General features: G+C 42.0%; 1 protein-coding gene across 3 annotated transcripts in view; it reads left to right on the top strand.

Moving 5' to 3' along the window:
* Positions 1-27,850, top strand: part of DLG3 (discs large MAGUK scaffold protein 3) — a 63,407-nt gene that overhangs the window by 11,982 nt on the left and 23,575 nt on the right. For all 3 annotated transcript variants that reach the window (XM_064278514.1, XM_064278515.1, XM_010592727.2), the window contains one exon: positions 15,829-15,943. In XM_064278514.1, coding sequence (XP_064134584.1) covers positions 15,829-15,943 — 115 coding nt within the window. The remainder of the gene's footprint in view (positions 1-15,828; positions 15,944-27,850) is intronic.

A 27,850-nucleotide genomic window follows, 5' to 3' on the forward strand; every position in this document is an offset into this window, starting at 1 on the left:
GATTAATGAGCCATAGCAGTGTGGAGGGAAGTTTCTAGTGTGTTTGTGTGTTCTGGTTTTGTCCTTGGGTCTGTCCTATTCAGCCTGCCTCTGCCCCCCACCTTGAATTGTATTTATTTTTTCCTGGATATTACAGTACCACATTTAGATTTGTAGAAAATTGGGAAATACAGAAAAATACAAAGTAAAAAAATTAAAATCACCTACAACACTACCTCCAGAGATAACCACTATTGTGTGTGTGTGTTTGCCTTCAAACTTTTACATATTTTATATATATATACGTGTGTGTGTATCTTTTAAGAATGGGATCATTGTATTTAAACAATTTTATGTTCTTTCTTTTAATCTAACATGGATATTGCTTTGAAAAAATGGTTTTTAATAGCTAAATAATATTTCATCGTGTGTGCCATAATTTGTGTAACCATTCTCCTAATGGTGGGCATTTCGGTTGTTTCTTATTTTTTGATCTTATAAATAACACTTTGGTGGATATCCTTGTAGAAAGCTTTTTGTGCATCTATGATTATTTCTTCAAGATAAATTCCTTGAAGTGGAATTATTGGGTCAAAGGATAGGAACATGTTTAAGAGTCTTGCTACGTTTTGCCAAATTGACCTCCACATCCAATGACTATTTCAAGATCCTCATTAATGTGGAGTGTTTCTTTTTTTAAGAAAATCTCTGCAGATTTCATATGTAAAAACTGTTCTTATTTAATTTTTATTCATATTTTAATTTGTGTTTCTTTTGTTAATAACAGAATTGAACAATTTTTTTGTATGTGTTGGTCATTTATTTCTTTTGTGTGTGGATTGCCTGTTCATGCCTGTTTTCCCATTTTCCTTTTGGAGTGAGTTTATCAGCTCTTATTGATATGTAAAAGCTTTCATACACTTAGAATATTAATTCCTTGTCATATATTTTGCAAAGTTTTTTTCCCAGTTTGTAGTTTGTTTTCACTTTATTTTGATGCGTAAATGTTTATATATTTATGTAGTCAAACCTATCGGTTTTTTCTTTTGCGTATTTTGCCTCTGCCCATATGTTTGGAAGGGCCTTACCTACCCTGAAAACAAATAAATACCCACCTGTGTTTTCTTCTAGTTATTTAATTTTTTATGTTTGCCTTGAAACCTTAACCTGCCTGAAGTTTATTTATGATGTGTAAGGTAGGGTACTACTTATTTTTTGTTCCAAATATCTAATGAAGTAGTACCTCAGTACCATTTATTGAATAATCCATCACTTCCTTGTGTGGTTGAAAGTCGCAAAAGGTGTGTGCCTGGGTTGTATTCAATCTGTGATTTGAACAAAGAATCTGAGAATCTGGACGATATGAAGAAGAACGGGGCATCAGGATTGGAGGAAGACTCATTAACAACCTGTGTTATACAGATGACTCAACCTTGCTTGCTGAAAGTGAAGAGGACTTGAAGCACTTACTAATGAAGATCAAAGACCACAGCCTTCAGTATGGATTGCACCTCAACATAAAGAAAACAAAAACCCTCACAACTGGGCCAATGAGCAACATCATGATAAATGGAGAAAAGATTGAAGTTGTCAAGGATTTCATTTTACTTGGATGCACAATCAATGCCCATGGAAGCAGCAGTCAAGAAATCAAATGACATATTGCATTGGGAAAGTCTGCTGCAAAAGACCTCTTTAAAGTGTTAAAAAGCTGGAACCCAAAGAGAAGGGTGTTGACATGTCACGGGGTTGGCAGCCAGTGTCACAAAGCAGTATGTGTATTAATTGTTTGATGAGAAAGTAATTTGGTCTGTAAACCTTCATCTAAAGCAATAAATAAATAAATAAAGTGTTAAAAAGCAAAGATGTCACTTTGAGGACTAAGGTGTGCTGACCTAAGCCATGGTATTTTCAGTTGCCTCATGTGCATGTGAAAGCTTGACAATGACTAAGGAAGACCAAAGAAGAATCGATGCATTTGACTTATGGTGTTGGCGAACAATATATTGAATATAACATGGACTGCCAGAAGAATGAACAGATCTGTCTTGAAAGAAGTACAGCCAGAATGCACCTCAGAAGAGAAGATGGCAAGACTTCATCTCACATACTTTGGACATGTTATCAGGAGAGACCAGTCCCTGGAGAAGGACATCATGCTTGGCAAAGTAGAGGGTCAGTGTAAAAGAAGAAGACCCTCAATGAGATGGATTGACACAGTGGCTGCAAAAATGGGCTCAAACATAGCAATGATTGTGAGGATGGCACAGGACTGGGCAGTGTTTCGTTCTCTTGTACATGGGGTAGCTATGAGTTGGAACCGACTCAGTGGCACCTAACAACAACAAACATCACTTCCATGCTATTTTGAAATGAAACTTTCATTATGAACAACATTTTTTAGTACACACATACTCAGGATTTGGATTTTGGGCTTCTTATTGTGTTCCGTCATCTGTCCGTGTAGTCCTGCATCAGACCACACTGTTAATTATTGTGGTTTTGCAAAGCATTTTAATATCTTGTAGTGCAAGCCTCACACACCCATTCCTGTTCTTGTAGAGCCAACCTGTAATATTTTACTCTGAGATTATCAGTTACTGAAAAATGACCACAGATAACCGGTTTGACAAATACAAACCAGAGGAGTCTTTCTCTAGGTCCCATTTTCTGGGTTCCTTCCACAGAAGCTTGGCCAAAAAGAGATTCAGTTGATGCCTCAATAAAGATTGTAAGAGAGTTTGTGATCCTGTTGGACTGACTACTGTGAAGAAGACTTGAATCTAGACTCTCCCATTTACGTTAACTCAAGTTTGCAGGCTTAATCAAAAGATGTATGGGTTTCAGTGACTATATTGCATCATATGTGTTAAGTGGAAAAAGATTGTTCTAACTGAGCATACCCAGCACCTTGGGAGCAGGAAGAGCTATAATTCTGTCTTCATTCTTAAATTTTCTGGATGAGGTGAGTCTTAGGCTGGGTTCTCTAGAGGAGCAAAACTATTGAAGCATGTATATATATAAATATATACATGGAGAGATGTCTTTCAAGGAAATGGTTCACGTGGTTTTGGAGGCTGGCAAGTTCCAAATCTGTGAGTTAGGTGTCAGGCTGGAGGCTTCTCCTCACTCATGTGGTTTTAGGGGCTGACAAACCCAAAATCAGTGGTCAGATGGCAGCAAGCTACTGTCTCACGTTCCAAGAACTGGAGGTCAGAGGTTAGAGGATGATGAGTTGGTTGCAGGATCGAGAGAGCCAAGCTTTGCCAGAACATCCACATATATTGGGTGCAGGCCACACCCCCAAGGAAACTCCCCTTCCAACTGATTAGCTGTGCACATCAGATCACAAAATGGAGGAAGTTAACATAATATCTGCCAAACCACTGAGAATCATGGCCTAGCCAAACTGACACATAACCTTAACCCTCACAAGGTGTTTTGTCTTGGGGTAGTCCTTACATATGCTTTGACTTATGGGTTAAAGAAGACAAAGGCTTTGTTAATCTTCCATTTGAATATGCTGTACGAAAGTCCTTTGAAATAGAGAAAATACCCCATTTGAGGCTTTTACCCTAATCTTCTTGGGTGATCCGGAATAGGTGACAAGGACCAAAGGCAAGGTCCTGTGAATGCTTTTCTAAGCTTGATGTGAGATCAAGGCATTTTTCATTCCACTTATTTAAGACTATGGTGCTTGGTGCTGAATGTAATGAAACCTTTATATTGTATAACCTTTTCATCTGGTAGCTCTTTCCACATCTTCACTAAGCTCTTTTAAGGACAAAAATATCCAGTCAATGGGGATAAACTGGAATCTTTTGTGGAGTGTTGATGTGGCACGTCTTGTTTTCTGTTTTATTTCCAGTATCCTTCAGGATACTATGCAGAACCCTGGCTATGTATGTACGGCTGAGGAAGCACATTGTGACAGTGTGGGAACCAGAACAATGACACCCAAGTTTCTCTTCTGGGTTAGTCATGGCTCTGAACTCACTGTTCTAAAAGTAGAGCTGAAATTATTTTGCCCCAAGCAGTGCATGCCTATATAGAAGCCTGTTTGCCACTTTTCTGACCTCTCATATTAGCCTTAAGAAATTTTTTTTTGTAATTTATACCCATTGACTTGGTACTTTTTATCAAAGAGCTTAGTGTTATTTGCAAATGTGAATATTTCCCTCTTCTAGACTGTATAACAAAAATTAAATTAGACCAATTCCAGGTTGATTCTTTATGGACTTCACTAATTTGGTCATAAAATCCCGATTATGTCAAAATTAGAATGGACTGGAGAAATTGTCTAGTTTTAAAGGTGCTGGATTCTTTAAATAGTGGGCCCTATAATTAGAAACTAATCTGAGTAATGGGCATCATAATTATTTTTATGGAGAGAAATTTGTGATTCCTAGAAATGGTGTGATACTCAGCGATTAATATACTTATCTCCATAATAGCAGGTACCTTCCTGATGGAGTTACTTTGCTTTCAGCTGAAAGCGTGTGTGCCATAGTGTGAGGACCAAAAACTAAAAAAATCAAACCCATTGCCGTCGAGTCGATCCCCACTCATAGTGACCCTATAGGACAGAGTAGAACTGCCCCATAGAGTTTTTCCAAGGAGCTCTGGGGGATTCGAACTGCGGACCTTTTGGCTAGCAGCCACAGCACTTAACCACTACGCCACCAGGGTTTCTAGTGTGAGGACAGATGCTTGTAATTCAGACACATCTTGAGGGTTTGTACTCTAAAGGCACCTATACCCAAACCCAGTGCTGTCGAGTCGATTCCGACTCATAGCGACCCTATAGGACAGGGTAGAACTGTCCCATAGAGTTTCTAAGGAGCGCCTGGTGGATTCGAACTGCTGACCTCTTGGTTAGCAGCCGTAGCACTTAACCCCTACGCCACCAGGGTTTCCAAAGGCAACTATAGAAACATAAAACACAATTCACATTCATCAAAATGTGTGACTCTTTCTGAGGTTGTAACTTCATTTCCACCATTGTTCTGTGATTTTTCACTATTGGTGATTCCTTTGAGCTCAAGGCAGTTCAGTAACGGTAAATGAGGGTTGTACGAGTTTGAGATTTGAACACCTGCACTTAATATACGAAAAAACGAGCTTTTTAAAAAGCAGCTGGTGACTTATTCTGAGTTTATAGCCAACCAAAACATGAGCTATTATTCAGCCATGTCTTTCTTACCCAGTACTTGTATGGGGACTCAAGGTCAGGAAGTTAACATTTCTCGTTTTTACTTTATTTGCATCTTCCTCTTGTTCCTACCTGTCACAATCTCTGTGTGTCCGAAGTCTGTTATCTCAGTTGTCTCCCCAGCTGTGTTGTCATTTTCAAATTTGATAGGCATGGCTTTGATTTTATTTTGTAGTTTTTCCTGTTCAAACCATTGATAGTCTATTATGCATGCAGAGTAAGTACGCTTTGTTGCTGCCGTATGTTTCCTGTCTTTACCACATTTCCTGTCTATACTCAAATAGAACCATATTTCTATAGGTTGATAAACTAAACACCTTTCAGCTTTTTCAAATTAATGAAAAATGCCGTTTTTTATTCTCAGAAGAAAATTCCTGTCATTAGGGAGGTACATGGATTTGAGAGCAAAGTCTTACAGGGAAGGTGAATTTGGAGGCTTGGTTTTGTGTCCAATTTGTGTTAGTGAATATTGTCATTTCAGTCCCCTTTGCTGCGTTATTAGGTTCTTTTTTTTTAATATTTTATTGTGTTTTAGGTTAAAGTTTGCATAGTAAATTGGGTTCCCATTTGAGAATTTCTTTTTTTTTTAAACACTTTATTTGTTTCTAGAACTTTGGTGAAAGTTTATAGCTCAAGTTAATTTCTCATTCAAAAATTTATACACATACTGTTTTGTGACATTGGTTGTAAAACCACAATGTGACAGCACGTTCCCCCTTTCCACCCCGGGTTCCCTGTGTCCATTCGTCCAGTTCCTGTCCCTTCCTGCCTTCTTGTCCTGCTTTTGGACAGGAGCCGCCCATTTGGTCTCGTATATTTGATTGAACTGAGAAACACTGGAGGAACCCCTGAAACCACGGCCCCCTGACGCTCTGCTAGCCCAGAACTGAAACCATTCCCGAAGCCCACTTTTCAGACAAAGGTTAGATAGGCCTATAAAACAAAAAATAATGTATGTGAGGGGCCTGATATTAGGTCATTTCTTGAAACCTCTGATGTGTTCAGCTTTTGGCAGAAGTGGTTTATGGTTTTGTTGGTCAATTTTTAGCATTTTTGGGTAGAGGGAGAAAGTTTGTATTCTTTTTTTATTATATTTGTTCTTAAGGACCAGAATTTGAGAATTATAGAGTCCAGATTTGTCCTGTCAGATATCTATATCCAGTTAGAGCATTCAGTAGAAGTTTGTTGACTCAGCAAGGTGCATATCACTATGCTAAACTTTGAGAAGGAAACAAAAGCCACATCAAGGAGCTTATAGTTTAGTAATGAAAATGACATCACCATAAATTCTGGACACTAGATTTTAAGAGGGAAACGTAGTGGGGAGTCTGGAAGCCATGTTAGATGAAGAATGGTTGAAGGAAATAACGATATTTAACCTGTAGAAAAGATAACTCATTTTGAGGACGTAATAGCCATTTTCGATGATTGCCCATATTGTCCCACCTTTTCCTGGTCTCCCGGGCAAAAAACTTAGAAGTTGCCTTTGATCCTTTCACACCATACATCTAATAAGATGTCACATTTTATTTCTTCTAGACTGTAACACATTTCTTGATTCTTGTCCCTTCTTCCTATCTTCACTACCCCTATACTATGTTATGTCAGAGCTTTGAAGTTATTGTCTTTACTAGTAGAATTGCTTTCTGGTCTCCATTCTCTCTTCCTCTGTCCTCCATTCTCTGTAACACGCCCAGAATAATCTTCCCCCAAACCTAGCTCTATCACTTTCCTATTTAAACACCATAGCATAGGAAGAAAAGTCCTATATCAACCTCTTACAATGTGGCCCCAACCTGCCACTACCTCCTCTTCCCCTTTTTACATTCTGCCTCCTATTCAGTCTATTCACCTGCTACAGGTTTTCTTAGCTCTTCGATCTTTTAAAAACCATTCCTTCATACTATCATGAAGAGAATCCAACTTGTTTTATGCTGTTTTGGACACCAAAAATTAGGACCAGCAGGCAGAGGAGGTGTACCTCAGTCAAAAATTTTCACTTGAATTGTTATTGTTGTTGTTAGGTGCCAGTGAGTTGGTTCCAACTCATAACGACCGTGTGTACAACAGAACAAAACACTGCCAGGTCCTGCACCATCCTCAAAATCATTGCTATGTTCGAGCCCATGGTTGTAGCCACTGTATCAGTCCATCTCGTCAAGGGTCTTCCTCTTTTTCGCTGACCTTCTACTTTACCAAGCATGATGTCCTTTTCCAGGGACCAGCCCCACCTGATAACATGTCCAAAGTACTTGAGACAAAGCGTCGCCATCCTTGCTTGAATAGTGTTGTCTAATAATTAAGAATTAGAGAGCTTCCCAGCATTGGACATGTTTGAGCAGAGCATAGAGGGCTAGCTGACTTCGATGCTCTAAAAAGCAGGGGCTACTTATACTAGGGGCTGTAGGGGATACCCAAAAGAGCATGGTGCTTTGCCGTCAAAAAACCTAAATCTAAATGTGAGACACCACACTTATTCTTCCCACAGTAGCCAAAGAAATATACACACTCCTGATCATGTCATTGGTTTACGTAAAAATCTTTCAGTTGCTTCTTCACATTACTCTTGGAATAAAGGCCAAAGTCCTTACCATAGTCCGTAAGTCCTTGTATAATCTGACCCCTGTCTACCTGCCTAGTCTAATCTCCAACCAGTATCTCCCTACTTCCCTATGTTCCAGACATTTTGTACCCTCACATACGCTGATCCTTCTGTTTGGAATGCTTTCTTCAGCCCCCCATTCTTCCCCGGGCTAACTCTTCATCCTTAGGGCTCAGTGCTTAAATATCACTTCCTTAGCGAAACCTTTGTTGAAACCCCACCCCCCTTGATAGGTTAGGTCACCCTGTTTTTCTCTCTTAGCCCACTGGGCTTTTTCTTCATAGCAGTTATCACAATTGTAATTAAATAGTTATTTGTTCCATGATCGTAATTTCTAGGGACTGTTTTGATTACCATTATATCCCCAGCAGCTAACACAGTGCCTGGGCCATAGTCGACATTCAATATATATTTGAATAAATGAATAAAATTTCTGGTATGAGAAAAGTGGTAAAGGACATAAATGATGTTCCATGTCAGGCAAGAGAGAAAATTCTAGGAGAAGGAATAACGGAAGTAGGAACAAACAAGTTATGTTTAAGGGTTACAACCAGGTTAGCTCAAAAGAGATGGGATAGATAGGAGGATGGTTGTAGCAGTCCTTGAAAGTCTAGTTGAGATCTTAAAATAAAATTCTTTAGTTACTGTTGAGTTATTATAGATATTTGGACAGGGGAGTTACAACTTGAAGTTTTAGGAAGGGTTTTCAAATAATCTAAACTGGATTAGACTTTTGAGAGCCTGGGGGCAGAAGACCATTTAAATCAATGTAGAGTGGTCCAGAGAAGAGATGACACAACGTGGAGCTAAATTAAGGCAAATGGTAGTGGGGACAGAGATAAAATAGTTAAGAAGAAATTAAGCATCCAACTTTGGTGAGTAGTGTCTGGGGTCTTAAAAGCTTGTGAGCAGCTGTCTAAGATACATTTACTGGTCCCATCCCATCTGGAGCAAAGGAGAATGAAGAAAACCAAAGAAATAAGGGAAATATTAGTCCAAAGGACTAATGGACCACAACTACGATAGCCTCCACCAGCTTGAGCCCAGAAGAACTAGATAGTACCTGGCTACCACCACCAATTGCTCTGACAGAGATCACAATAGAGAGTCCTGGACAGAGCGGGAGAAAAATGTAGAACAAAATTCAAATTCACAAAAACAAACAAACAAAATACAGACTTATTGGTCTGACAGAGACTAGAAGAACCCCTGAGACTGTCGCCCTTGGACACCCTTTTAACGTGGCACTGAAGCCACTCCCAAAGTTCACCCTTCAGCCAAAGGTTAGATAGGCCTATAAAACAAACGATAATAGACGTGAGGAATGTGCTTCTTAGTTCAATCATGTATACCAGACCAAAAGGGCAACACCTGCCCAAAAGCAATGATGAGAAGGCAGGAAGGGACAGGAAAAATGGACGGATGGAAACGGGGAATTTGGTTGTGGAAGGGGAGAGTGTTGACACATTGCGGGGATTGCAACCAGTGTCACAAAACAATTTATGTATAAATTGTTGAATGAGAAATTAATTTGCTCTGTAAAGTTCCACCTAAAGCACACACACCAAAAAAAAAAAAAAAAGACAATTCAGAGGCAAAATCAACAGTAAGGCAATGACAATGTGAGCTAGAAAGAGATGGATCCAGGAGGCACTTAGGAAGAAGTATCAGCAAAACGTGTTTGTGAGCTGGGGCAAGGGGGAGTGTCATTTACAATAACAGGGAGATTTGGCACCAGGGAAGAAAGACTTGGCTTTCAAGTATAAAACAAAAACAAACAGACAAAAAAAACAAACCCATTGCCGTTGAGTTGATTCTGACTCATAGCAACCCTATAGGACAGAGTAGAACTGCCCCATAGGGTTTCTCAGGCTGTAAATCTTTATGGAAGCAGACTGCCACATCTTTCTCCTGAGGAGCGGCTGGTGGGTTCGAACTGTCGACCTTTTGGTTGGCAGCTGAGCATTTTAACCACTGCGCCACCAGGACTCCTTCCTTTCAAATATACGGGGATGCAAAGTGGTCAGGCCTAGTGGTGGATCCTCCTAGAGGTAGAGGGTTTTATTGGTGATAGTCCCTGGGTGGCGCAAATGGTAAGTGCTTGATTACTAATTGAAAGGTTGGTGGTTTGAACCCACCCAGAGGTGCCTCAGAAGAAAGGTGAGTTGGAATTTACTCTATGGCAGCTGGTTTTTTACTGTCCAGAACTATATCCAGGTTTGTGGCCACCTTGTGGACACAGAGTTATTTCTGTGCAAGACTCAGTGACATGGGATAATGTGCACAGTATAATGCTAAGTGAAAAAAAATTAGACAGAGGAGAATAAGTCATCTATGGATGGTATTATTGAGTACCTTTATGATTTTCTGTATTTTCAAAAATTTCTACAATGAACAAAAATTGATTTTATAATCATAAAAGAATAATAAACATATATGCATCTGTGTATATCTCTAAAAAGGTTCCTGGGTGGTGCAAACAGTTTGCGCTTGACCGCTAACCTAAATGTTGGCAGTTTGAACCACCCAGCGGTACCTTGGAAGAAAAGTCCTGGTGATCTGCTTCTGTTAAGATTACAGCCAACAAAACCCTGTGGAGCAGTTCTGCTCTGCACACATGGGGTCACCTGAGTCAAATTGACTCCAGGGCAACTGGGAAAAACTGGAGCAGAAACAGTGAGTGAGTGAATAAACAGCCTAAGGGAAATAGGGTAGAGAAAGAAGACCTGTGAGCTGAGGACTAACCTAGAGAACCAGCAACTCCACCCACCAGGAAGACAACCTTTTCTATTATTATGCAGAGAGAATATTTTAGTTCCTCTTTGTCCATTCCAGAATACAATCTTGGCTATACTTTTGAATAACCAAAATGCTCATTAAAGTGTTTTTTTTCCCAAACAGAAGGTCAATCTGTCCTCAAAGGGAAGTTCTGCCTCTTCTTCAGAAACAGAAATGCTTCTGGGAGCCTTATAATAGCATTTTTCCCCTCTTACAGTTAAAAGGTCCTCAGTTCAAATCTACCAGGCATTCCTTGGAAACCCTATGGGGCAGTTCTGCTCTGTCCTTTAGGGCTGCTATGAGTCGGAATCGACTTGATGGCAACGGGTTTTTTTTTACAGTTATAAGTGAGCCCTGGTGAGGCAGTGGTTAAGAGCTGTCCTGCTAACTGAAAGGTCAGCAGTTCGAATCCATCAGCCGCTCCTTGGAAACCCTTTGGGGCAGTTCTACTCTGCCCTTATAGGGTCCCTACGAGTCGGAATCGACTCGAGGGCAATGGGTTTGGCTGGTGTCTTGGTTATCTAGTGTTGCTATAACAGAAATACCACAAGTGGGTGGCTTTAACAAAGAGAAATTTATTCCCTCACAGTCTAGGAGTCTAGAAGTCCAAATACAGTATGTCAGCTGTCTCTCTCTGTCGGCTCTGAGGGAAGATCCTTGCCATCAATCTTCCCCACTCAAGGAGCTTCTCAGCACAGGGATCCCGGGTCCAAAGGACGCCCTATTCTCCTGGCTCTTGTTTCTTGGTGGTATGAGCTCCCCCATGTCCCTCTGCTCACTTCTTGCTTTTATATCTCGAAAGAAATTGACTCAAGACACAATCTTATAGATTGAGCCTTGCCTCATTAACATAACTGCCTCTAATCCTGTCTCATTAACATAGAGGTAGGATTTACAACACCTAGGAAAATCACATCAGATGACAAAATGGTGGACAGTCACACAATACTGAGAGTCATGGCCTAGGCAAGTTTGGGAGATGCAATTCAATCTGTAACAGCTGGTTTGAGTACAGTCATAAAGGTTTCAGAATGTTGGGGTTCAATTTGGTAGTGCCAATCAAAAATTTAAATGTCCATATAATTTCACCCGGCAATTTCACTTCTAGGAATCTATGCTATTGAAATGCTCATACCAACATACAATACAGCACTGATTGTAATATTGTATTATTAAAAATTATAAATAATTTAAATGTGCATCAGTAGGGATATGACTGAAACTGAATAGTTATGGCCTGTCCATAAATTGGAATAATATGCAGCTGATAAAAAAAGAATGAGGTAGATCTCTATGTACTGACACGGAAGGGTTCCCATGATGTATCAGAGAGTTATAAAAGTAAGTTGCTGAATGATATAATGTAATTCTATTTTTCACATAAGTATATGCATTTGAGTCTTTGTGTGAGTGTGTATATATATATATATATATATAAACAATATATGAATGGAAGTAAATCTGGAAAGATACTTCAAATATTAACAGTGGTTACGTCCGGGTAGTGGGATGGAGAATCTTGATATAGAAATGTGTAAACAAAAAAGTTAAAGACTTCTTTTAAAGCACGTATTAACTTTTGTGATTTAAAAAAGTGTAAACTTATCAGTTTGCAGGCACATTGGACACTGGCCTCTTTAGCACTTTTTTTTTCTTCTGGGATTTGTACTGCCCAATTTTTATTTTTGAGAGCTTTCCAACCCTCTTGCCCTGCCTTCCTTTTGAGACACACTGACTGTGGGATGCTTACCTTTTCTTTGAACCAACAAGGCAAAACAAAACTCCATTCTGTCAGTCAAGGACTAGTAGTTTCAAACTGTATTGGGCATCAGAATCACGTTGGGTGCTTCTTAAAATCCCTACCCAGTAGGTTCTGATTCAGTGTATCTGAGTTGGGGTCCAGGAAACCTGATCTTTTAGGAGGTCAGTGAGAATCCTGGACTCAGGTAGTGATGTCTGACTGTGCCCCCGCACCCCGTAATTAGCGATTGGCAAAAGGGAAGGAGGGAGCAAAGGATGAGTCATTATGGCTATCTCTGTGGGTCACAAATGGTTGGGTTCATCTGAATGGGAAAAAATGAATAAAACATAGTTTAATAGACTTGAAATTTTAGTAGTTTTTTTTTTTAAGTAGCCTATTTTAAGTGGGCGCTCTGGGTTAGAGGCTGTTTGGGCGGGCTTCCTAGTCAGTGACTCCAGCCTGGGAGATGCCATCCAACGATGGCTACCTTGTCTTTATTGAAGGGGAGAAAGGACCTTGGCAAGTCTTAGAATTCAGGTACTTTTTAAGTGAAGTTTCTGATTAAGATGAGGTACTATCTATCCTGTCTGTTCTAAACAGTTTTTAATCTTTTAGAGTGTTTTTTTTTGTTGTTGTTACATACAAAGTCTGTTAACCAGATGCCCATTGTGGGTTATTAACATCTCAGAAGGGTGTTAAAAAAAATATAAACCCAATTGCTTCCAACAATTACTCTTGGGAACAAAAGTAAATAGGAATACTTCTTAAGTACCTTTCCAAGCCCTCGGTGAAGCTGGCAGCCGTCAGTTAAATAAACCGTTTATTAGTTTATTGGTTTGAGAACATAAGCATCAACTTGGACACAGTTTTTTTCTAATTTACTCCTCATTTACTCAGCAGTCATTTATTCAGAGGCTACTCTGTGCCTAGTGGACATTAGATAACTCTACATACAGAAGCCAGATACTGATGGAAGCCTAGGGGTATCACCTGAATGGGAAAAAAAGAATAAAATTCAATTTAACAGGGTTAAAATTTTAGTTGCATGTGTAAAACAAAAAATCTATTCCTTAAAGCAATAACCTTGTTCTTTGTGTAGTATTTTAAGTGGGCCCTCTAGTCTAGAATTATCAGCCTTGGTTTAGGAGCTTTGAGGAAATAGTGGTTGTTTTTTTTAAAGGATTTTTTAAGAAACGTAGTTACTAAGCAACTACCATGACCCGCTGCTAAGTTGGAGTCCAGCAGGCAAGTCAATTACCCAAAGAAGGGAATATATAAACAATTCGTTATAGGAGAAAAAGGCTTAAGGAGACATTGGATGTATTTTTTTTTTTCTGGGTTCAAGGTGTATTTCTGCCTTTTACTTACTTTCTCCAAGAAAGGGCTGCCTAGTCAGAAATCTCTTTGCCTCACATGGTTCTCTTAGTCAGTCAGCTCAGAGGAGGGCCAGAGAGGAGTGAACTAGAAAAGATCCCGGGCCAGGGTGGAGGGCCGAGCTCTGGACTTGGGCCAGTGCCCACGCGGTCTCTAGGTCTGGCATGTTGCTGTCAGGCAGTCCAGGATTTCTGTGACAAACTGGTCACCGCCTTTAGATGTGGATACCTTATTGCTATTGATGTGTTGCCTGGTACTCCTCGTAACAGGGACATTGTCCAGCTGTTGCCTCTCCCCACCCACCCACCCCCAACATTTAATGGGTGAGTCAGTGAGTTAACTACTTCCTCCAGAATTTAAAGGATGGGAGTAGGTAATGAGGACAAATCACCATAACAGCAGTGCGTGATGAATGAAAGAGCTCACGAATTTAACCAGTTGGCTTCATTGATGACAGTGAACGAAAGGAAACTCGTTGAGAGGAGGATTTTTGTGTGGGTTTGGAACTCCATCTCTCTCTCCTCTTTAGGCTTTTTAGCATTTACCTTTATACCCAGCGAAGGTCAGGTTGCTTTGCTGAGGGCAGGGGAAGGGTCAGGTGTTGGAACAGGTGTTTTGTTTTCTGCCTGGAGAGTCACATAGACTAGATCAGAACGCTTCTTGCCAGCCCTTTGTGGCGTATGAAAGTGCTTTTGTGCTATTTTCTCCTGGAAATGCCTTTTTTTTTTTTAAAGCAGTTTCCCTAACTTTCAACCCCTAGGATGAATTTTGACTTCCTTTAAAATCAGCTTTTCATAATTAAGTATGCTTGTTTCTTCCATTTCCACAGCCTGTGCCATAGATGTGTTCCATTTTAGGTAGCAATTATAATCCTAAAAAATGGTGTGTAATTGTGTGCATGTTAAATGTGAGTGTAAGATTTTAAACGCACTAGGAGAATGTCAGAGCAAAGCAGCCCTATAAAGAGACTTTTATAATAATCGTATGATTATAATTAACTTTCCCGTATCAGGTTTTCTTAAATTGGTGTAAACTGATCCTTTCTAGAATGACAAGGTTGTTTCAGGCTGTTGTGATGGTCTCAAGAAATACAAGGCTGAGCGTGGACTTATGATGCCACTGACTACGTGATTTTGGAGGAGAGAAGTATCAGCCAACTTCTAGGTTTCAGAGAATTTGTGTTTCAATGTTTAATTGTTAATGAGGGCAAAGGCACTGTTGCTAAAAGGGAAATAGATTCAGGAGAGCTTTTTCTCCTCTTATGGACTGCCAAAAGAACGAACAAATCTGTCTTGGAAGAAGCACAACCAGAATGCTCCTTAGAAGCAAGGATGGCGAGACTGCGTCTTACATACTTTGGACATGTTGTCAGGAGTGATGAGTCCCTGGAGAAGGACGTCATGCTTGGCAGAGTACAGGGTCATCGGAAAAGAGGAAGACCCTCAACGAGGTGGATTGATACAGTGGCTGCAACAATGAGCTCAAACATAACAATGATTGTAGGGATGGCTCAGGACCGGGCAGTGTTTCGTTCTGTCGTGCATAGGGTCGCAATGAGTCGGAACCGACTCGACGGCACCTAACAACAACAACATGGTCATCAGATTTTTTGTTTGTACCTTTGTACTGGGTTCCAGTCTCCCCCTTTTAAAAAAGGTAATCCAGGAAGAAATTTTTTTTCCTAACCAAGGAATGAAATAGTGGCCACAGGTTCTTTCCAACCCTTCTACTCCGCATCTCAGGGCCATCTGTTCTCTGAAATCCGCTTTTTTGGAAAGTTGCCTTTCCCATCTGCTCTCCTTGGGCTTTAGTGCCTGCTCTAAAGATTTATAAAGGTCAAACTGGAACCTCTTTCTAATTGTTGTTTTTTAAGGATCAGTGAGATTTCAAGGCAGATAAAAGCTTTTTCCATTTGACATTCCCAAATGTTACTCCTTTTTCAGGTGCATTATTTCCTTCTGTTAGTCTGGGTGTGGAGGGAAGCCTGTCTTTTCGGGCTTGGAGGAGGGATTCTGCTTATCAAAGCAAAGATTGACTGGGCTGGCTCTGTCTGCTTTGAACCTGAGTGTCCCCGGATATTTGGCTGCTCGCACGCAGGCTGTGTTCATTCTTTTCGTCTTCTTTCCCTTGTCTACCTGACAGAGTACAGTCGCTTTGAATCAAAGATACATGACTTGCGAGAACAAATGATGAACAGCAGCATGAGCTCTGGGTCTGGGTCCCTCCGAACAAGCGAGAAGAGGTCCTTGTATGTCAGGTAAGCCGAGCTTCGGAGCACCAGACTCTGTGCTGGAAGAGAGGAACTCTGCGCCAACCCAGCCCTTCTTGTTTAACTAGTGGGGTAGGGAGTGTGTACTCCCAGTACTGAAAAAACACTTCTCACTGTGTGCTTAGGTTGTGTATTTTATGGTCAGTGTCTCCTCCCTTTTGTGAGCTGGCTTCATCCCTTTTGCTCATGAATGACTCAGTACGGGAAAATTTCAGTTTGCTCTAATTGTATCGTTGGGTGGTTGTTGCTAGTCAGCATTCAGCTAGCACTCGAATGTTCAAAGTACTTTGCTTGCAATCTGTGATTTGAGGGACAGCTTGGCACCCCCCTGCACTTCACATATGCATAATAGACATCAGGGTTTGTGTCTGAGCATATCAATTATCGCCATGTTCTGATACAGGGTGACAAAACTTTTTAAGAGACCAAAGAACGGACAGGTTGCTACATTCTGGTCTTTTTTTAATTGTCTTTTCATCCCTCCCCTCCCCTCCTGCCTTGGTCTGCTGTATCTATGAATCATGGGACTAGAACAGATATATAACATCAAGTATATTTCCTGTTGCTGCTGAAAGCATGTTCTGAGATACTGGCCAAGGTTGAGCCTCTGTAATACTTTGTCAGGTCAAAGTACAGACCTCCTGGGGAGGTGAACTGCTACATGAACACTATGGACTCCTTGTAGAATTAGGGATAGTTTCCCTCTTCCTTCCTGGAGCCCTGGTGGCTCAGTAGTTAAGTGCTCGGCTGCTAACCGAAAGGTCGGTGGTTTGAACCCACCAGCCACTCCGTAGCAGAAAGATGTGGCAGTCTGCTTCCCTAAAGATGTACAGCCTTGGAAACCCTGTGGGGCGGACAGTTCTACTGGGTCCTGTAGGGTCGCTATGAGTCAGAATCGACTCACTGACAACAGGTTTGTTTTTTTGTTTTTTTCCCTCTTCTTGCCTTGGCTTCTTGGCAGAATTCCAACAATGTTGTACAAGTGCATTGTATCTCCAAGGTTAAGATTCCTAGACAAAGGTGATGGGCTTACTCCTCTGAGCCAGAAGTGGCCCCGTGTGCTTAAGTGTGGAGTTGCATGGAACTCTTGAACTGAACTTTGGCAGGCTTTATCTAGTGGCCTCGGAAACACGCTGGGGGAGGTGAGGTTACATTTGCTAGTTGCCTGGCAACAAGACAGCTGCTCCGCCCTGAGTGAGATGACGGTGAAGCAATGTAAATGGTAATTGAGGTTCTCTTTACAATGTTTGATTTCCTTTTTCCTCAGTTGGTAGTCCCCGATCCTATGGCAGGGAGCCAAGGAAGCCCATCTATGAGCCTGACGTCCGCTAGAACCCTTCATGTTCTCTTCTAAAATAAACCCTCAGCTCACCTCCTTGTGTGTTGAGAGCAGCTTTCCTCACATTTGCTGCACTCACCTCCTGCTGTGAAGGGAAGAGAATTGTGGGAAGGCTGGACTAGCCACTGGTGATTTTTCAAGTCTCCCGGAAAACAAAATCCTGCCTTCTGTCACTAAGCCCGCGCCCCAGGTCTGTAGCCTAGACACTGGGGCGCTAATGGGGGGACTCAAAACTGTGCTGTCTTCCCTTGAGAATGGGTGATTCTTATGTGATTTGGTCAGGATTGTTCCGTTCCCGTGCTTCCAGCCCCCGCAGATGTGGCACTCCAGTGTGCGTGGGAAGCTGCTCTTTAGGCAAGACAGTTTCTTCAGAGAGCTTTATTTTTAGATTTCCCCTCTCTGCCTATCCTGTGCTAGAGTTCTCCCTGCCTGAGCAGGGGAAGTGGAGCATTGAGCTCCTGGCCCAGGCCTAATGTTGGCGGGTAGGATGGAGACCATGACTCTGTTTCTAGTGAATCAGCCTATATAATGTTAAAAACCTAAGTGCACAGAGAAACACCAAAAATTAGTGTCATAGAATATATTTATTGTGAGTAGATATGATTCAAATCAGGCAGCATCAACTGAAAGTATAGAGAAGGCACTCCGAAGAGGGGACAGAGAAAGCAGGCTATATAGGTGGAGTCCAGGCGGGGTAGTCTCCTGAGGGGCATTGTAAATTCCTTCCATGTTGACTTCTCAGAGCCCTCGGAGGGCTTCAGAGTCAGTCAGTTGCAAAAACAGAGTCATTCGGGACATGCCATACATCCTGAAACACAGCTTTCAGTTAGACCCTGGAGTTGCTGCTTTTTAAAATTGCCTGCACAGAGATAATTCTCAAAAAAAAAAAAAAAGCCCAATGCCTAAGGCAGAAGGGTCTCCTCTAAGCTGCTTACTAGGCTGTTGTTTGACCTGAAGGTGACTCCAGACAAACCAGTTCCTTAAAGGCCCATGGTTCAAAAGGACACCTAAGGTCAAGTAACCTGAGTGGGTTACTGCAACTCCATGGACACAGAAATCTGGATTCTAGGAGAATTAAAACAGTTTCTCAATAATCTGCCCTTAACGTTGTCTAGTTAATGTCTATATCCTCTGGAGAAAATAAATATAAATCATTATATATAATTTATATATGTATATATTATATAAATAGAACTAGAATATAAAACTGTTCTAAACTAGAATAGATAAGGTTTATGATCACTCGACTAAATCAAGGGAGATAATGTTTTATGGCTAAAGCAGTGTGCTGAGGTCCTCTGCTAAGCTAATCCCTTTACAGGAGCCTGGCTTGCTCTCTTCCCTTTCACTCCTGTTTTTGGCCTTTCACTCTACACTGGTTGCCTTTCTTCAGCATGTAAACATAGATAAATTTCTTCCATTCTTGAAAAGAAAAACATTTCCTTGGTGCCAATAATCCCTTAAACTATTGTCTCTCTTCTGCTCACTGTATTTGCCAGATTCTGTACCAGGAAACACTAGCTCCTCAGCATGTTAATAGGCATTGTGTGACAAATCAGCTCTGTCGTTCAGTAAGCTGCACAAATGCAGGAAGGATTAAACGGGGGAAAATAGGTTTCTTTACGGTAGGATTTCTGTAATCACCAGGGATTATACTCGGCAATGTTTCCCCAAAAGATAGGAGCATGAGACCTTAATTTGGAGAAGTCTGTCTTAACAGCTTCAGGAACTAACACACAGGTTGGGAAATGTTGGAGTTGTCAATACTTGCTGCTGCTACTTTTTCAAGTCGCCTCTCCTTCAGTAGCCCAGAGGAGGAGAAGTCCAACTCTCTGTCAGTAATCGGCGACGACCTCTTAGTTTTCAAATTCATTGACTGGTTCACTGGTTCTCTGACTCTGGTCTGACCTCCTCACCACATTTGTTTCCACAAATTACCTACTTTCTTTAAAGGCTTTCTTCCTACCTCACTGACCATTCCTCTCTATCTTTCATTAGCTCTTCTCCTAAATGGCAATGTCATTGATTTTCACAGCTTTAGACACTGTCCTATAAATGACATCTCTGATCTTTTTACGGAAACCCTGGTGGCGTAGTGGTTAAGTGCTATGGCTGCTAACCAAAGGGTCGGCAGTTCACATCCGCCAGGCACTCCTTGGAAACTCTATGGGCAGTTCTACTCTGCCCTATAGGGTCGCCGTGAGCCGGAATCGACTCGATGGCACTGGGTTTGGTTTGGTTTGGATCTTTTTACTGAACTCCAGACTGGCATATCAACTCCTTGCTGGACGTGTGCATAAAGCTGCCCTCCCAATGCCTCAAACAAGCCACATGTTCAAAATGGAGTCCCCTCCGCCACCTTACACTCAGTTAATTGCATCACCCTGTCATGTGGAAAAGGGATTAGGTTTGTTCTGTCACCCAAGGCAGATTTCAGCTCAATGTAAGGAGGAAACAGCTATTGATTAAAGCTGTCTGGAAATGGAATGGACTGCTTCTGGACATAGTAAATTTAATCTTTTGTCACTGGAGGTGTTACAGAAGAGTCTGGAAAACAATTTGCCTGGGTGTTGCAGGAAGGGTTAAAACTGAAGCAACAATCTGGACAGGTTATTACCCTGCTCAGAAACTTTCAGTAGTTCCCCAGAGTCTTCAGGATAAAGGGGAACAAACATTTGGGGAACACCTGTGTCTTAGTTATGAGTGCTGCTATAACAGAAATACCACAAGTGGATGGCTTTAACAAACAGGAATTTATTTTCTTGCACTTAGTGGGGCTGGAAGTCTGAATTCAGGACGCCAGCTCTAGGGGAAGCTCTGGGGGACGTTCCTTGTCTCTTCAGCTTCTGTTCCTTGGCTCCTTGGCGATCTTCATGTGGCACATGGCATCTACCTCCTCCCATCTCTGCTTGCTCACTTGCTTGTTTAATCCCTTTTATGTCTCAGAATAGATAGATTTAAGACACACCCTACACTAATACTTGTCTCATTGATGTAACAAAGAAAATCCATTCCCAAATGGGATTATAACCACAGGTATAGGGTTACAGTTTACAACACATTTTTGGGTGACACAATTCAATCCATAACAGCCTACTTACATCAGGACCTTTGTTATTATTCTCTTTAAATAGCTTTTAAACTCCTTTTAATAATGCTGCAAAGTAGACATTATTATTCCCATTTTCAGGTGAGCAAACTGAGAGTCCGGTTACACAGCTAAGAAACTCCGAAACTGGAATTTGAATCTGGTTGTTCTGACTATAAAGCTTGATCACTTCAGCGTTTCCCAGACTTGCTTGATAGGAATCAACTGGAGTGCTAGTAAAAATGCATATCCCTAGTCTCCCCGTCTAGCGATTTGGATCCACTAGGTCTCAGAAAGGAACACTGGTGGTGCAGTGGTTAAAGTGCTCAGCCTCTAACCAAAAAGATTGGTGGTTCAAACGCACCAGCTGCTCTGTGGGAGAAAGGTGTGGGAGTCTGCATTCCTAAAGATTACAGCCCTGGAAACCCTATGGGGCAGCTCTGTTCTGTCCTGTAGGGTCGCTATGAGTCAGAATCAACTCGACAGCAACGGGTAGGTTGGGAAATACATGATTTTAACAAGCAATCCGTTATAATGCTCAAGAATGACTGCTTGAGCATTACAATAGACACTTATTTATGTATCACTTGAACAACTGAACATAGACTTACTTTAATGGTGCAGTGGTTAAGCTTTCAGTTGCTAACCAAAAGGTAGGCAGTTCAAATCCACCAACCACTCCTTGGAAACTCTATGGGACAGTTCTTCTCTGTCCTATAGGGTCATTATGAGTCAGAATCAACTCGAAGGCAGCGGGTTACGTGGAAGGCAGTAAAGCACAGGGCTAAGAATTTGGGCCTGGTTGGAGGGTAGAGTCAAGGAAGCAGTAGATGTGGTTCCTGCCCTCTGGCAGCTTGCCGCGTTCTCAGAAGCTAGTGAACAGCAGGCGGTCAAAGTGGAGGAACCCGTTTCAGCTTTGGTGTTACCGCTTATTCTTTTTGCTGTTGGTCCCCCTTCCAACATGTTTCTCCTCCCTTCCCTTTCCCTGGGTGTCTATCCTCCTCTGGTGTGCAGAGGTTTGCAAAACTGTTTTGAAGTAAATAACACCCTCTTACAGTTGCACTGAGGCTATAGCAGGTGAAAACCTAGGCAGCTGCAGCTACACCAACCATAGGGGAGACAGGATTTGTGGAGCAGAGAGCAGGAGGAAGAAGGAAAGATAACAGTGTTTGGAAAATGAAACTTGGTTTTAAAGTCACCAGTGACTGAATGGAAAGGCCTTCCCTACCCTTCATCATACTAGAATCATCTCTTAAATGGTACAGGCAGAGTGAGCAGACCTGCTCTTTCTGCCGGCCTGGGGCCTTTGCTCTGCTGGTGAATTTGCCTTGCACAACGGAAAAGTCCACATAAATACGCCTCTCTTGTTTAACTCAGGTCATTCTGATGTAATACAGGGTAGGTTAGAGTTCCAGGAACCTCCTAACCCTATATTTATTTATCGAATGAATGAAAGACCTGTCTTCCAGCGGTTGCCAAGAGACTCGATAGTTGTAGAGATAGCTTTTCGAAGTCTGTTCAGGCCAGCCTGGCTCATTCTTTGCAGCCACAGGGCAGCATTGAGGCATTTGGGAGTCCTGGTCTCCTGCTGGCCATGTGCCATCCCAGTCTTTTTTCCCACTCCAGGAAGGAAATTATGTTGGGGCATCTGTAGTCTTGACTCGTGAAACAATGTCAGGAATATTGGCTTGGTCATCAGAGAATGTCCCTTCTTGTCAACAAGCAGACATTAATTGTGTAGCTACTATGTTCTTAGCGCAGGATGGTGCTTGGGGGAGCGTGACTTTGTTCATTAATGAGTTTTAGTAGTGGATTAAGATGTCAAGGAGGCAATATTGACAGGCTTCATTTACCTGACAGAATTTAGGGGTGATGATAGTAACCATAGGAAACCCTGGTGGCGTAGTGGTTAAGTGCGACGGCTGTTAACCGAAGGGTCGGCAGTTCGAGTCCGCCAGGTGCTCCTTGGAAACTCTGTGGGGCAGTTCTACTCTGTCCTATTGGGTCGCTATGAGTTGGAATCGACCCGATGGCACTGGGTTTGGGTTTGGTTTTGGATAGTAAGCATTTAAAAAAACAACAGTTTATGTAAGTGTTCCTATGACTTCTCCTGAAGCCGTCTGTTCCTAGATCATAGACCCCAAACACCACTTCTGAACCTGTACTTATAATTCCCCCATCTGATCAAGTAATCTGCAGGTGCCGTGAACTCTAAATATTCACACTTTGTGGGTTGATCGGTCCTCGAATGCCTCTCTAACTTCATAATTGTCCTCTAAGCCCTGAAACTTTGAGGTAGACTAAGGAGAACAGTGTCCTTACCTGCTCTCCATGTGCCCCTCTTCAGGGTGCTCCAGGGAGGCCGGAAGTGCTTCCAGCACCACTCCATCCTCTTGTGATGACCTATCCGGAGTTCACCTGAGTACTCAGGCTTGGGCTTATAGGCTGCTCTTCAGAAGCTGCTGGAAATTTCAGCTCATTAAGGTCAGGGACTGATGAATGATTGCTGCTTTATAGCTTTCTGTGCATGCATTATATGGACCAGGTAAGAATGGGCCACTCCATTTTCCAATAATACGTGCATTTTATCCAATACATATGGGCCAAAGGAAAAAAGTAATCTTAGACCCCAACTGTTGTGGAAGAGAAATAAAGCGGGAGAACACTCTGACAGATAGTAACTGGTATCCTGGGAGGCCATTCTGTGGCCCCTCTCTGATAGTCTGAACTCATCCATCACTCACAAACACTCATAAGCCCACACAGAACAGAAAACATGGTTTCAGTCCTCACGGGGCTTCCACTGTAGCAATAGAATATGAAAGGTTTAAAAAAAAAAAAACTGCACAAGGGTTACATAGCAATAAATAGAAAATTAAAAAAAAAGTCACTGCCAAATACATGAATTTAGAAGAAGGAAATTTGGGGTGAGAGATGTCACAGAGAAGAGAGGGACTTGGGCTGGGCTTCAGGATTTGCTGAGAGGGATGATGGGAGAGACAGAGCATTCCAGGCTAGACGCATGGCTTGAGCCACAGGCAGAAAGTCAGGGAAAACATTGGATTAGTTCAATGGATGCAAAGAAGCCCTGGTGGCACAGTGGTTAAGTGCTCGGTTGCTAACTGAAAGGTCAGTAGTTTGAACCTACCAGCTGCTCCACGGGAGAGAGAGGTGGCAGTCTGCTTCCATAAAGATTACAGCCTTGGAAACCCTATGGGGCAGTTCTACTCTGTCCTATAGGGTTGCTATGAGGCAGAATCGACACAGTGGCAGTGGGTTTTGGGCTTGGTTCGCTAAAGACACCACAGTGGCTATGCCAGGTGCTTATGATTTCTCTGGGGTTTTCAAACCCAAGCCTCCAGTTTAGGATCTGAGTTACCCCAGACTTTTACCTAGTAATCTGTTTGCTTTGAGTTGATTATATTCCCTGCCTTCCCATCAGGCAGAGAGGTCCTAGCTGAAAGGAGAATGGGGCAAAGACCTCAGAAGCATGGGCACTGTCCCTGTGGGTGGGCACATGCATCTTTTAAAACCAAAAAACCAACCCTGTTGCCATCGAGTCGATTCCGACTCGTAGCGACCCTGTAGGACAGAGTAGAACTGCCCCCATAGGGTTTTCAGGGAGCGGCTGCTGGATTTGAACTGCTGACCTTTTGGTTAGCAGCCATAGCTCTTAAGCACCACACTGCCAGGGTTTCCCCTTATGCAGCTCTGGGTGATGTTTTAAAGGTCAGCAGTTAAACAAGACCCCTGGAAACACTTTATCCTCAGGAAGACAGGCAATGGCATTTCCAACCGCAGTGCTGGAGGTTAGCTTGGGAACCCTCAATCTGCAGACCCTAGGAAATGTGTGTCTGTGTGATTTGGAGCAGCTCTGGAAGGTTTCTTTGTGTCTACTTTCACTTTGTTTTCATATGTCAAATTTTCCCTGGGCCACCCTCTTTACCTTGCTCTTAAAATAATTCAGCCTTTTACTGGCCTGGCCACCATGTTTGAGAAGTTGCAGGAAAACCCAGGGTCTGGATCACCCTTGCTTCATGGAGGAGCATGGCCATAACCAAGGAGGAGCATATTCAGGGTGGAGAAATCATCCTCTTTCATGTATACCTATCATTGTGGTTTTAGGCTGAGGATGGTATTATTCCATAAGCTTTTTTCTCTCATGACATGAAATTCTTATTATCAAGACCTTGAAAGTGTAAAGGGATTTCTGAGGCTTTTAGTCTCCCAGTACTATATTGTCAGACAAGCTGATATATGTGTGTGTATATAAAAATATATATATATATATATATAACATACACTATAATGTATAATAAAATATATACATAATAGAAATATAATGTAAAATATATGTAATACATTTGGGGTAGGACCATCAGGGTGGAAGACTGATTAATTATGGTATTTCATTAGGCATCTAGAGACAAATGCGTTTTGCTTTCTTTTTGCTCTGCCCGCTCTCTTTTTAAATCAGAGGTTGAAGTGGTTGGGTGCTATGTCATCTGGGCTTTGCATGCTATAGGATTTTGGTCCTGGGACAGGGGTTCACTCTGATTCAAAAGGGGCAGTATCTGCCTTGGCTGTCTCTAGTGTCTGTCCTAAGGATAAAAAGGGGAGCAGGGGAAATGATAAGTAAGTGTAGTGGAGAAAGGTGCTCCTTCATCCTCCTACCAGGTCTAACCTGAGGCATTTGTAACAAGGGGGCCAAACCCTGTCACTTCATTCGGATTTCAGGCGGTTCCTAAGAGAGACTGCCATTGCTAGGTGGCCATATTTTTGCATGCTTCTTAAATATCATAGATAGGTAGTCAGAATTTTTTATTTATTTACATATTGGTTTTTTAAAAATTTTTTCATTGTGCTTTAAGTGAAAGTTTACAAATCAAGTCAGTCTCTCACACAAAAACTTATATACACTTTGCTATATACTCCCAATTGCTCTCCCCCTAATGAGACACTCCACTCCCTCCCTCCACTCTCTCTTTTCATGTCCATTTCACCAGCTTCTGACCCCCTCTGTCCTCTCATCTCCCCTCCAGATAGGAGATGCCAACATAGTCTCAAGTGTCCACCAGATCCAAGAAGCTCTACATACTGGTTTTTGATTGCATGAAATGTATGTCATTTGAAAGGCTGTTTGACCTTAACACTCAGGCCTGTTCTGTTTCACAGGGTTAATTTCCACCTGAAAGTTGTGATAACTCTTATGATAAAAAAAAAGATGAGGCAATTAAGTTGGTCTCACAGGGCCTACTAAATAAATGCCAGACCTTAACTGGACAGGCCAGGCTGTCTACAGCCAGGCCCCGACCTGCCACTCTCCTGAGTGCCCTTTGCTGCCCCAGCCACAGGTGGACACTCTCCCGATCCCTGAACCTGCCCTGTTCCTCTTGCCTCCAAGCCTTTGCATACACTGTTCTTTCTAGCTGGAAGGGTCCCTCCTCATCGCTACCTTTTGAAAATCCTGAACCTTAATTGAACTCAAAAGTCTAGGTTGTAACTTCCTGAGACCAGATGTGATCTGTACTCTGAATACTTTTAGACTTTGGTTTGTCCTGCTTTTGCCACTCTTGGCCGCAGCACACCTCTGTCAGATAGCAAGGTCTACAAAAGCAGAGACTTAGTTCACTTTTGTATCTCCCGTAATATCTAACACAAAGTAGGCTCAGTAAATAATTAAGTAATGGAAGAATGGTATTTTCTAGACGTAGATTAAGTAGAAGGTTAGCCTTGTTCTCTTCTTTTCTTTCTTTCTTAAAATACAGCTTGATTGTGACTTAGACCTCATCAAATATTTCTGAGATTTAAGAGCCCTGGTCTGGGAGTTGCCCACCACCAAACTCTAGACAAGGCCTTCTGCATCTCTCGGCTTAGTTTTCATCATCTGCAAGGGACTTTTCTAGCTATTAGCTAAACAATATTTCAGCAGGAAAAGAGACAAAGTGGAATGGCTTTAGAGGAAAGCAAGTCAAAATCATGATGAAGGAAGGAAGAGTTGAGGGAATTAGAAGTGTTTAGCCTGGTAGAGAAGACCTAGGAAAGACCCTGACTCATTAATCGCTCGACCTGGAAAGAACTTTAGAGAATGTATAAAACCAAACCAAACCTGTTGCCGTCGAGTCGATTCTGACTTATAGCGACCCTGTAGTGCAGAGTAGAACTGTCCCATAGGGTTTCCAGGGAGCGACTGGTGGATTCGAACTGCTGACCTTTTTGATTAGCAGCCGTAGCTCTTAACCACTGTGCCACCAGGGCTTTAGAGAATGTATAAGGAATCTCTTTTATTGGATAGGCAGTCGGATGAGATGACCTGTAGGGCTCCCATGTTCTGCAAGTCTCTCCCACTTGCACTTCTGATCAATAGAAAAGAAAACTCTTGTTACTTCATCTTTTAGAGTCCTAACTGAAAATGCTATGATATAAGCCCACACATAGCTAATGTAAGGAGCCCTGGTGGCACAGTGGTTAAGTGCTTGCTGCTAAATGAAAGGTCAGCAATTTGAACCCATTAGTGGCTCGGGGGGAGAAAAGACCTTGCAGTCTGCTCCCATAAAGATTGCAGCCCAGTCTACTTTGTCATGTAGGATCACTAGGAGTGGGAATCAACTTGACAGCACACAACAACAACATGGGTAATTTTACTAAGTGTGTTTTCTCTTTGGCTTTTATTTCACAGTGCATCACAAGCCGAAATTACAGTTCAGAATTTCAAACTGAAATAACGTGCTTCTGTGTCTTTAACAAAATCATAGTTTATAAAAGTATTGCCCATTCTGTTGCTCAGTATTCCTCATTCATTCATCATTCATAAATGCATCAAACAAAATCCACACGGACTTGGGTACCACTTTTTATTGGGCAATTGGAATTACACAACTTCCTTTTTGCCTTGTTTGCCAGAGGACTTAGAGCCAAACGTGTTCCTCGTCTGAAGCAAATGACTCAAGCCAGGTGCTTTGTACATCGATTGCCCACTTTCTTTCTTTTTTTTTTTTATTAACTTTTATTAAGCTTCAAGTGAACGTTTACAAATCCAATCAGTCTGTCACATATAAGTTTACATACATCTTACTCCGTACTCCCACTTGCTCTCCCCCTCTTGAGTCAACCCTTTCAGTCTCTCCTTTCATGACAATTTTGCCAGCTTCCCTCTCTCTGTGTCCTCCCATCCCCCCTCCAGACAAGAGTTGCCAACACAATCTCAAGTGTCCACCTGATATAATTAGCTCACTCTTCATCAGCGTCTCTCTCCCACTCGCTGACCAGTCCCTTTCATGTCTGATGAGTTGTCTTCGGGGATGGTTCCTGTCCTGTGTCAACTGAAGGTCTGGGGAGCATGGCCGCCGGGACTCCTCTAGTCTCAGTCAGACCATTAAGTATGGTCTTTTTATGAGAATTTGGGGTCTGTATCCCACTGATCTCCTGCTCCCTCAGGGGTTCTCTGTTGTGCTCCCTGTCAGGGCAG

The sequence above is a fragment of the Loxodonta africana genome, chromosome X (assembly GCF_030014295.1).
Source record: "Loxodonta africana isolate mLoxAfr1 chromosome X, mLoxAfr1.hap2, whole genome shotgun sequence".
In the NCBI taxonomy this organism is placed as follows: domain Eukaryota; kingdom Metazoa; phylum Chordata; class Mammalia; order Proboscidea; family Elephantidae; genus Loxodonta; species Loxodonta africana.